At 36.5% G+C, this 12,581-nt stretch overlaps 1 protein-coding gene and 1 long non-coding RNA gene across 2 annotated transcripts; one reads left to right on the top strand and one right to left on the bottom strand.

The window, feature by feature from the left end:
- Positions 1-6,641: 6,641 nt before the first annotated feature.
- On the top strand, positions 6,642-7,916 carry LOC111394907 (E3 ubiquitin-protein ligase rnf8-A-like). Its single transcript, XM_023020957.1, has one exon. It carries the CDS (start codon positions 6,836-6,838, stop codon positions 7,523-7,525), a length of 690 nt encoding a protein of 229 aa, XP_022876725.1. The 5' UTR covers positions 6,642-6,835; the 3' UTR covers positions 7,526-7,916.
- A 1,693-nt stretch (positions 7,917-9,609) lies between these two features.
- Positions 9,610-11,525, bottom strand: LOC111394339. Its single transcript, XR_002702575.1, has 3 exons — positions 11,381-11,525; positions 10,344-11,280; positions 9,610-10,201 (listed from the first exon to the last, which is right to left on the bottom strand). It is a non-coding gene; the product is annotated as an uncharacterized LOC111394339 (long non-coding RNA).
- Positions 11,526-12,581: the final 1,056 nt, after the last annotated feature.

Below are 12,581 nucleotides of genomic sequence, written 5' to 3'. Positions count from 1 at the left end.
ACACCAAAGGTGACATCAAGGTAAATAATAAAATGGGCGGACTAAACAGTCCATTTTAGATCGGATTGATTGTCAAAATGTCAAGCAATGGCAGCAAATTAGTTTCGAAGAAGAAAATGAAGATGAAGATGGAAGATGGAAAATGCGAAGCATTTATAGGGGGTGGAGATGAAGAGACAGAATATGAACAGCCACATTTCTGCCTAGTAAATGGAATTAAATAGTCCAAAATCTTGGGAAAAGTGGTGAAAATATCAAAAGAAAATGAACAAGATTTTTAGCACAAAGCAGTTAAATGCTTGAAGAATTGACGATTAAAAAACAAACGTCAAATAAATGCACAAGAAGTTAAAATATATATTTATTAATGATGGACAAAAGTTACAAAAGAAAAAGGCATCACATGTCTTAATTACAGTCCACCCCACACTGAACGAATTCGTTCCCTAAATTTTTCCCAGTCCTCGTTCTGCCAAGAGGAAGTGATGTTCAATTCAGCCACGACATCATCATCAACTTCCAACTTCTTGTACTGCTCAACCAATGACTTAGTTCGCTCAATCCCCTAGGAGGCGTTGCGCTTTTTAGCAGCCATCCTCGCCTTGCAATCGTCCACTTTGGCTTGAAGTTCCTTCATCTGAGCAGCCAAGCTAACCATCAAGGAATTTTCAATCATGACTTCAGAAGAGATCTCTTTCAACTCATCCTCAGCCTTGTTGATCTCCAGACGCAGAGACTCTTTTTCAGAAATGGGGCGAAGATATTGAGCACTTTTGGCCTTTAGCTCAGCATTCTTGGCCAACAAGGAAAGGACCTCGGAGTGGATAACTTTCAACGTCGCTTTAAAATCGGCAGAAAGATTGAGCGACGGAAGTGTCAGTGCTTGCTCCAACTTCGCATTCAAATGTTCAAGCTTATCCTTGTGTATGGTAGCACTAGCCCTACCAATGTCCATATCCATGAAAGACACATACTCCAATATCGACTGCTTGAGGAACTTCAAATCTTTCTCTGAAGAAGCAGTAGGACGATCAGATGGAGCAGGACGAGATGTCTTGACCTGCCCCCAGGAAGCGAACAAGTTTTGGATAGAACGCACAATCTTGTCAGCATCCTGTAAAGAAAATCGCCAATATTAAAGATTCTCACTACAACGAACAAGATAAGAATAGAAGTGGAGCAAAGATTACCTCATCAACAATCGTGGAAGATGGCATGCCCTCAGCCAAACTTGCCACCAACGACTCCTCCATTCGCGAGGACTTCGCCTTGTCTGAGCGAGAAGATGTTGCCACAACGGGCGGACTCATAGGAGTATCTGCAAAACTCAAGAGCAACAAATTAGAAACCAACAGCACAAGCAAAGGTAAGACATCAAAAGACTGAATTACCTTCTGCTTCAATGTTTGGGGGTTGACGCCCTGGTAAGAAGGTGGCTCATCCATGGGTTGTGATGAGGACTCTGGGGCTGAAGATGTCTCTTTAAGCGTAGCCCCCTCATCAACCGGTTTGGATGATGTAGCCTCAGCAGAGGATGATGGAGCAGGAGCTGTCGATGCCAAAGCCTTTGAAGGAGAGGCTGAACTTTTTTGAGAAGTCCAAAAAATCATCAGCACACAGAATAGTTTCAAGTATGAAAAAGTATGCTTTTGAGTAAACCAATTTAATTACCTTTCTCCTGACGATAAGAGGGGCATCATCATCATCATCATCAACATCATCCTCCAGAATGGGAAATGTTGAGGCTGGCCGTTTGCGGCTTGGGGCACTCTTGGCTGTAGTAAGCTTGGTAGGGAGAGAAGAAGATGGACGAGCAGACTGTTTAGTGCGACGAGAAGGAGAAGGACTCCGAACAGACAAAGGAGTGACCAAAACAGGAGGAGGAGTAGAAATGCTCGGCTGGTCTAATGAATGAAAGGCACGATTGGCGTCAGTTGCAAATAACCTGCGCTTCACCGACGGTCAGAGTTGTTCAAAAAGAGGGTGAATGGCGTGGCTAGAATTGAAAGGAGCTAATGAAAAATGGCTGGTTAAAAGAAGATTGCGAGCATTTATAGCCTCTGCCTCCGCCTTATTGATAGTATGAAAACGGTCAATTAGGTTCCTTGAATAGCAAGGAGGAACAGGCCAAGTTTGACCGAAACCAAGTTGGCAAGCAAAAAATTGGGGAGCATAAATTTCTACCCCTGCCTTGGCATTGGTCCCAGTCAAGATATCATGAAATAGCTCCCTCCTGGTTAAAAACTGGATCCAAATGAGCAGGGAGGTGCTCGCGCTGTCTATAGTGGAGGGGGGATGTACATAGTTTGGAGTCAAAAAAGGAGGAAAAGAAAAAAAGGAAGAGATTGAATCCAAAGAATAAAAGAATGAAAAAAAATGTCCCTTCTGGACATATTTACAGGAGCCAAGGGCTCCATGGCTAACCCATAACAACTAGCAAAGGAGCGAGAAATCGATGGAGCACCAAGCAATGGAAAATAGGATCTCAACCACAGTTGAGTGAACCAAAGAGGTCCACTGTCAGTGGGAGATGCACCATCCTTCAATTGAGTTTGAAGAGAGGCCATGCCTCTATAGAGGGTAGCCAAAAACAAAGAGCATAAATTCAAAGGCCTGCCACGTGCCAATTCGTGCGCTATAGGTAAGTAACTCAGGGAGGGCTTTATACTTGGCACACACAAAACATATTTACAAAGCCAAACTAGAAGGAAGGCCACTTGCTCAGTATGAGAAGGATCAGCGCTCGAATGATTGTGAAGGGTTTATAGGCTTGAATAAAAATCGGTGTAGTTTTTACCAAACTTTGGGGCGCCACCAGAAACCAAGATACCAGGAAAAATGGTATCGCCCAAAGGTAGTAGATTCACTAGGGCCCCAACATCCCTTAAAGTAATAGACATGGGGCCGAGAGGGAAAATAAAGGTATTATACTCGGAAGACCAAAAGCTCAAAGCAATCGAAAAAAGTGCAGAATCAAAAGTAGGGGGCGAATAGAGATTTCTAGCAAATCAGAAATCCTAGCATTATCAAAAAGTGCTTTAGTGGGACCATGGCCAACAAGACGAGCATGCCACCTACGGAAAGTTACATCAGATTTAGGCTAAGTGCGAATACCTCTTTCGCGAAGTGGCCCCAGCGGTAGAGAGTTCAAAAATGGAAGGCCTTGAGTACAAGGAAACAGCTGACCCACCACCGCTTGTTCAACTGCCTCTGCATTGTTGAAGAAAGGACCTAGGTAGAACTCATTACGTTCAACATCGGCGGGCGCGAGAAAACTCGGAGTTATGTATGGACGACTCAGAAGTTTCTGAAAGTCATCAAAACTAATGGAGTCGCCAGCTTGAGATTGTGAAGTAGCCATTTGAGATGGAACGATGTTTTTTCAAGGTTACGTAGCAAGGAAGCAAAAGATGAACAATAAAATCGCGAAGGAGACGTGAAAAATTGAGGTGTGATTTAATAGTGCGGTGAAATGGCGTGTTTGGGGGTTATAAGGGTTTGCAAAACGACGCACCTTTTCAAAGTTATGAAAGGAAATAATGATTGAAATTCTTGGAACTCTCGAAAGTTGCTGGAAACACAAAGTGAATATGGCAAAATTTAATAATTATTATTAATTCTGTCATATTGGGGGGTAATTGTTGACACATAAAAATTCAGCCCAAATCGAATAGCCCAAGGAATGAAGTCCAATTGGAGAATCCCCAAATCGGATAGCCTAAAGAACGAAGCCCAATCAAACAACTCAAAATGAAGGCCCAAATAGGGAGGCCCAAGAACGTGGTAATGCCATCTCCCAAGATTGCAAGTTGCCCAGAATCTGAGCGAATGGAGTGCCATACAGTCGCCCAGAGCTATTACTATATTCTCGCCAGAACTTTCAAGTCTCCCAAAGTCTTGTGGTTATCAAGAAGTGCAGTTATCAAAGCAGTTATCAGAACAGCTCCATCACGTTCCACGATTCAAGAAATTCAATCGAAAACGGTTAAACGACGAAGAGTAATGGCAGCAGTTAAATAAGATAGTTTTCAGGACAAGTTGGCCATTACGAGGAAAGTGGGCAGTTATAGGACGATCAAGCAGTTTTTAGGCAGTTGATCACAAAGAGATCGTCCATGAAGTATAAAAGGGAGAAAAAAACATAGAGCAAGGGACCGAATAAAAAACTCTCGAGCAGAGAACATGTAATTTTAATTTCCTTAGCTTTAGATTTAAACACTTTTCTTTCAGTAACTCGTGTGCTTGCGCCCCTTGAAGGCACATTGTTTTTAATTTCCAATTGTAAAGTCATCGCCAATAAAAGAACACCCCTTTTTGAAACTTTGTCTCAAGAGGTTTGTCCCTTACACAATCGTCTGATCCCTTTTAATTGTTACCGACTAACCCGCGCGAAACAGTATCTTTTAAGTTATATGTAGTGTTAAGCTTTGAATTTTGTTTAATGATCATCTTATATATATTAAGAGTTTTTTATTATTTATGTGGTTAAATGACGTCGTGATATTGATTTATCAAATAATATGATGAATAGAATCTATGATAATTGAGAAAGACGGAACGTTAAGGAGAAAGGAGCTTCACAAATTTGGTCGTACCCATTTGAAATATAATATTATAACAAATATTTAAAAAGAAAAAATATCCTTAGGAATTGGGAAAAAAAAAAAAAGGGAAAAGATGTAGGTTAAAATTTATTCTAATAAATTGTCCTTGTCAAATTCTGTATATGTAGGATTTTCTTTTGAAAAGAAATGGTGATAATTTAATAGAAGAAATTAGGTATGAATATAATCTCTGAAAATCGAGGAAGGCTGGTTCTCTACAGGGAGAGAACCTTTGGGAACTTGCTCTTGCCCACTCCGAAGTCCCATTACATCTTAGCTTCAATTTCTCCTCTTTAGAACGATGTGCTTGCCCTCGAAGGTGCATATCTCTTATACTTTTATTTATTGAAAATATTAGGACTGTTGGCCGACTAGCCGTGCTTGGTCTTGATAGTACTAATCAGATTTTTCAAAATATGATACTTTGAAAAGGAGAAACTTGAATTAGAATATGCATGCTACAATTCAAACTAGTTAAATAGCTTGACAAATATCATTTCTACCTTGCCATAGGAGAAATTAGGTATGAATATAATCTCTGAAAATCGAGGAAGGCTGGTTCTCTACAGGGAGAGAACCTTTGGGAACTTGCTCTTGCCCACTCCGAAGTCCCATTAGATCTTAGCTTCAATTTCTCCTCTTTAGAATGATGTGCTTGCCCTCGAAGGTGCATATCTCTTATACTTTTATTTATTGAAAATATTAGGACTGTTGGCCGACTAGCCGTGCTTGGTCTTGATAGTACTAATCAGATTTTTCAAAATATGATACTTTGAAAAGGAGAAACTTGAATTAGAATATGCATGCTACAATTCAAACTAGTTAAATAGCTTGACAAATACCATTTCTACCTTGCCATAGACCTAATTATCGAAGTTCCAATGCAAATATTTTCCTGATTTTGCTATTCGTCCACAGTCACATGAGCCCTGGACGAATAGAGGGCGCATGTAGAGTGGCCCTGTGACTCTAGCAAAACCCATATTTTCCCGTTGCATCAGAATTGAGGGCCAATTTGATCTTGTGACCAAGTAATGGGCAGCAATATTTAAAAGGTAGATAACAAGGAAATTATTATTACTCTCCACCCAAGTTTATTTTATTCATTTACGGCCCCACTTTTGCTATTCAAGAAATTGATTTTCTTCAAATAATCGGGGTCAAGCACACACTTAGTCATGTTTTGAGGTTACATTATTGTTGAATTTTAAGATCAGTTATGCTATAGGTATAGAAAAAAATTTAATAGAATTTTTAGAGAAAAAACATTTGCAATTTCCATGAATAATCAGATAGCACTTTTTCTTTTCTTTTTGTTTTTTTCCTTTGAATTGTAATATATACCGTTGCTTTTGTCCTTTCCCTCTCCTTTATAGTTACAAGTCTTGGTTCGTGTTCAAATTGATTCTACATAACTAAGTCAATTTTATATCTCTATGTGAATTTGGATAAACCTCAATTAAAAGCTTTAAAACTCAAAGAATTCACGTAACGACAACACAACTAAACCTTAGGTGTTGTCTGGGAGGAATTCTTGTCGAATTATAAGCAAAAATTCATCTGTTGGCTACAATAAATGGGGCCCAAACAATGGTAGCAAACTTTGACTTCACCAATCAGTTAGATAGTAATTTAGGTGAAAATACCATCTTGTCCCTACATTGTTATTCTTTTTATCTGACACAAGGATAATTTTGACAATTCAAATGATTTCTGAAAGGCGGCTGCTGCAGCTGCCCCTTTTCTGGCCACTTTTCTTGCAGATGTGGGGCCCATAATGGCCAAAAATTTTCTAAAAATCTATCTAGAATCGTAACCAGATAGGCCCTCAATGTATTTTAGAGTTAATAAAAACCACATTTTAGAGTCCTATTTTCAAAATAAATTTTAATTCTAATTAGCATAGAAAAAAATATTACTTTATCTCAAAATATTAAACTCATGTCCATATATTTGTTTTGCCGTTTACAAATATACAAGTAATTTTAACCCATTATAATAATGTTTCCATATTTTACATTCAGAAGGAATCTATAATTACCAAAGAACTGTAATCTTAAATCCTAGTTCCACACGAATTCAGATTTCCAAAACCTGTATATAATCAATTCATTGTTTTCCCAGAAGATAAATTTTCTCTCTCACTATATCCGCACGCAATATTCATTGATTTTCCCATAAATAATCTCTCTCCCTCTACTGGATTTTAAGCCTTTTACTGAATCTTGAATATGGACTCCTACTATTGGTGGGCATCCGTACGTGAACTGGATTTTCCAGAACCAGAGGTTGGTAATGACACTTCATCAACAACAAATACTGAAGTGGGATTCAATTTTCAAATCATTAAACACTTGGTAAATCATCAAGGCAATCTTTATGTGGAAGCTCAAGGACTAGAGCTATTGTTGATAAAAACAAAACTCATTCGTGTCGATTTTGCGGCTGCTGATGATGAGTTAAAACAACTTCTGCTGTCAGAACTCGAAATTTATAGCATAAGAAATCAGAACTTTAAAGAACAAATCGCCGATGAGTTAATTTACTATGCACGAACCAGAGATACCACGGTCCGGGAGATGATCTTGGAGGTTCATTTAAAAAAGTTATATTGTAATGATGGAGATGGAAGTTCTTTACAGTTGATGGAATTTGATCCAGTAAGTATGGATACAATTTTATGGCCGTCAGAGAAGATAGTCCCGTACAAGAATGAGAATGACGAGGTCGAGATTTGTACAGTTTGTTTAGAAGAGATTCCGGCAGAGTCGTTGGTCTCAACTCTGACGTGTTCTCATGTTTTCCACAGCAATTGCATTTTCGAATGGCTAAACACAAGCGAAAATTGTCCTATTTGCCGTTTTGAGTTGATTGTGTACCCAATAAGGTTGTCAGTTTTGGGTCTGGTAAATAATGTTTAGTTGGTATCTTTCATGTGAGAGAATGACATAAATTTTGTGTTTTACTACCTGGTGATTGGTGATGTTATATAAGAGTAGCTTAGGATGATTTGTTTTTTTTTTTTTTCTTTCTCTAAATATTGAACTCCAACCTTGAAGGCCCTCATCGTCTAGCTCCTAGAGTATCGTGAGAAAAGTAAATCGCGGAATGTGCCCCATCAGATCAGAGAACAAGAGTTTGCCTGTACACTGGTGTTCACCAGGAATCGAACCCTTACACTGCGGCTGTCAGTAAGGCTGAGACTACCTCACTCCTGTCCTTTGTACCACTAAGTTATGTTCCAGGGGGCGCCTTTTCTTTTCTTTTTTTTTCCCCCCTTCATAAGGTGTTCTTGATGCGCAATTTTCTCAATGTCAGCAAGATGAATTGCTTTGGGATTATCTTATATTTCCCTTTTATTCTGTTAATAAAGAAGTAATTTTCTTTTTACATCATTAACATCAAATTGTGTTTCTCTTGCGATCACACCCATGCATAATTTTTGTTATTGATTTTATACATGTTTTCTTGTTTTTTTTTTTTTTTTAAATTAAATTTGTCCGATAAGTGAGTAAAGTTCCTTATGGGTTACATTAGATATTAATTGGATTCCAAAAAAATTTCAAGTTTTTAATAAACTTTGAATATATTAATTAAATAACTGAAATAGGGTAACTGTTTTCAGTTTGAAAAAGGAAAAGGGAGAGCCAAATCGGAAGAATTAAAGAATAACGGAAGATGTCATTACTAGGAAACAAATGGAAATCAGTGAAATCTTCAACTAAGGAAACAAAATAATCATAACAAAGGAGGGATGTTGGAGTTGTCATAGATTGTAGTATTGTACAAATTATTAATTTCCTCTATATAAGTATTCGGGTAAAATAGTAGGCATACGACATCATCAATTTCATTGTAAGGTGGATTTATTGAGACCAGATTATAATTTCCAGGAGAACCTTTTTTTATTTATCATTGAGCGAAATAACCATTACAAAAGTTTATTACTAAGAGTTCTAATTTCTTGACTAAAACTTTTATGATTAAGTAAATAATTGATAAGATTGATTTTGAGATTAAAATGAGAATGAGTACTAAGACTCACCATTTTACTTTAATTCTCCGACTTGATTTATAATACAGAGCCACGACAATTAATTGACGTGTATTCTGCTCGAAACTCTTTCTCGAGCAAATTCAATTCTACTTAACAAATTCAATTCTATCTTATGTGAATTTTAAACTGATCAAATTTTAACCTTACTTTATAATTATTACATTTAATAAGTTACAGATTTTAGTATTTTTTCTTTTAAATTGTTTAAATTATATTTAAATTGATTGGCCATTCATGTATAAAATAACTATATTAAATAAAAAATAGAGAGAAGTCAATAAATGTATCTTGAAAAAGCAAAATGAAGAGCAAAACTGGATAGTATTGTTGGAATGTATAAAACACTTCTATCTAAATTAAAGATGTTTTCTATTATGTATAAGATGTTCTTTATAAATAGAGACTGGTCGTTTGATTACTCGCAAGTGAACGAGATCATAAACAAGTAATAAAGTGGTGTATAGAGTGTCGAACCCACGAGAACTATGTGTTTGATCAAGTTTAAGCTCACACTACTCTTAATCGAATAGTAAAATCGAGTGGTAACTAAAAACTATTAAATCTATCAACTAACTTAAAAGCAATGTAAAGAAAACTTATCAAATTCGCAAGAAATATTGTTAAGATGTAGAATCCCCTTATTAATCCATTTTTAGTTCGACAATTTAAATTGACAATTTGAAATCATGTTTATTGGTCAATGTTCCTATTTTCACTATAGCAAAAAAAGGTTTTAGTAACGGCCAAAAAACATTGCAAAAGACCTTTTGCAACATTTTGACGCGTGTTGCGAAAATTGATGTTGCCCTTGAGGGAAGAGTTTTTGCAACGTTTCTTCAACATTGCAAAAGCCTCTCTTTTGCAATGTTGAACAAATGTTGTCGTAGGTCCTTTTTTTTGTAGAGTGATTCACGTATATTAACCACAAAACATAATAGAAAATAACTATCTCAAATAACTCCAATAATAATTCTTAACTGAGCTTGAAAATGTAACAATATCTGTACAAAATCCAGATCCAAAATTCTAAAAGCAAAGAAAAATATAGGCATGTTTTTCTTTCTTACATAAGTAAAAAAGGTCAATAAATAACAAGAGTTAAAGAATCACCCTAACTTCCAATAAATACGAGCAATATAATTTCAATCACTTCAGGCTTGTTAATAGTTTTTCTGTATCAATCCCTGCATCTGTCTGCAGATTTTCCTTCTCAATCCAGCATCTTGATTTCTCATGTGATGAACACCTCAAGGTAGTGTAAGACAAAAATGCAGAGATAACATGTGACTAATATCGTGCAGAGATTACACTTGACTAGTGCTAAGAAGACCTCCATTCAGCCAATGCTTCCCCAGGTTGGCACTACCGCTGCTGCACAGTAGAAACTCCTTCTAGTGACTTTGACCTCCCTACTTCAGACAGTAGCAATCTCAGCCATTTCCTCCCCTTCTCAACTCTTACCACACTTCCCCTACTTCACCCTGTTTCAACTCTCCTTCTAGTTAACACCATGTATAACAACAAATGTGGAAAAACCAATCTAGAAAAAGCGAAGTTATAGAATGTTGAGCAAATTTATATATGTCATATTACTGAAATTTAAATTCTATATTTACAAAATCTGGTTAAAAAAGTGTAACAAGAAGAAAGCCAATAAATGGAATCTCTAACACAAAATATACCGATAACAATCAGATTTTCAGCCTCAACCACAACACAACAATCATCCATCCCATGTCCGATAATTTAGCCGCCTCCAAATTTAAGTGTATTACTCAACCTATTTCACAGACATGAAGTGAGAAGAGAGATGAGCGAAGTATTATTCAACAATGACTTCCATTTACAGCATGAACTTCTAAAGAGATGCATTCTTCCATCAAAAAGAGGATAGAGATAATGTTCCCAGAAAAAAAAGTTACAATAGAATACTCATCCCAACTTGAGCAGATTGATGAAACACTAAAAACACTAAAATACTCATTAATCAACCGTCCCAATATGCCTGCTGCAACTCTAAGAATGAAACACTTTACTCAAACTCCCACCACATAATAGAATGACACCACTTATCCAATATCAACTAAGAAGGGTCAGTTAATCTTGCAATGCTATCCTTATCATATAATACTTAAATAACCTAACTTAATTGATATTAATCTTTTCGTCTGATTGGTCTGCAGTAGTAATTGATCAACTTAAAGAAAGAAAAAGAGTGCATCCCAAAATTGATCAATAATCCCTTCAAAAATCAGTCCAAACTATGATCGGTGTTATAAAATTGGATTATTTTCATTTACTATTGTTGCCACTGGGTTGTTCTTGAACAACAGCTTTTGAAGCCATTTCTAAGTCTTCTTCTTTTTCTTCTTGACCGTTATTCTGACTGCCAAAAACCCCTCCAAGACTTGCCCAAAACGATGAAAGAAATACTAGAGACGACTATTGCGCGCCTGTTCTTCTGGGTCTTCGGTCGCCACAATTCAAATCTAAATCATTCTTTCTCTAAATTTCTCTCTTCCTCTGAAATTATTTCTTTCTTTTTCTAAAAATTCTTCTGGGTCTTCAGTCGCCACATAACCTATGAAGATACAAGACCGCGAGATTATCCAATTGAAACTGTGCAGACAAAATAAAGAATACTCAAAGTACGTTTGGAAAGAACCAGTCAACCAAATGAAAATCAATGGAAGAAGCATGAAATTAAGAGAGGACTTACCGATGACCCTTGACCATGGAAAATCGGCTACCGACGTTGGGCAATATTGGCGATTTGGTGAGAAAATGAGAGAGGCCGCGCCGTGGGACTGTGGGTGTGAGAGAGACATAGAAGATAGGTTCGGGATGTTGAGTCTCGTAAGTGAATTTCTCTTGAATTGAACTTTAGAGTTTTTTTCTTTAAACTAAGCGGGTCGGATTGGGTCGAGTCGGGCGATTTTAATGTTTTCGCAACATTTATTGAACGTTGCAAAAAGTTCAGAAGATTTTACTTTTTGCGACTTTTCGCAACGTTCAATAAAGATTGTGAAAGGTGCACTTTTTGCAACGGCCAACGAACGTAGCAAAAAGTGAGTTTTAGCAACGTTCATTAAATGTTGCTATAAAATTAACATTTCGCACCATTTAACAAATGTTGCAAAAACTGAAACTTTTCACAATATTTAATAAATGTTGCGAAAGTCGACATTAGCAACATCTATTTACAAAATGTTGCCAAAGCTCAATTTTGTTAATTAATAGCAACATTCGCTTATTAAAATGTTGCGGTAAGCCCCTTTAGCAATACTTAACTACCAAGTGTTGCCTTTTATGTGTCGCAAATGATGATTTTTGTTGTAGTGTTTAATTGAAAACATCTCTCGATAGTTATCAAATATATTCCCCTCATGTGACCTTCTTATCTTTCGATGAAAGATGCGAACATGATAAATGTATTAAACGAGCTAAAAATCATATGAAGTATAGAGGTATATCTCTATCATTTATCGAGCCTCACAATATTTATTACTACGTGCTAATGATTTTATTATCTCTCTTGATGACAATAAAATACACAAACAATTCAATTATTGACCAAATAATTGAAAAGAAAATTAAATCATAATAAACATTCAAACAATTAAACAAATTAAAGTCAATTTAATTATTCAAACCAAAAAAGTCGTAATAATTATTCATCACATTCTAGCAAACTAAAAATTTAGCCAATCATATTGTCGAAATTAAGCACAAAAAAGATAAAAAAAACATCACCAAAAATTGACGAAACGTGACTAATTACAACCCAATTGTTGATAAATTATTGAACAAAGATTGAAAATTAATTCCACTTTCCAAAGCTGCCACCACTTTTGTGAATGTCTTCTTCTTCTTTTTTTGGGTTTGCGTGTTTATACATAATCAATTCAAGTACTGGCGAC

Source organism: Olea europaea, chromosome 5 (genome assembly GCF_002742605.1).
Source record: "Olea europaea var. sylvestris chromosome 5, O_europaea_v1, whole genome shotgun sequence".
NCBI lineage: Eukaryota > Viridiplantae > Streptophyta > Magnoliopsida > Lamiales > Oleaceae > Olea > Olea europaea.
Note: the sequence above shows the minus strand (reverse complement) of the source record. Positions and strands in the feature narration are given on the sequence as shown.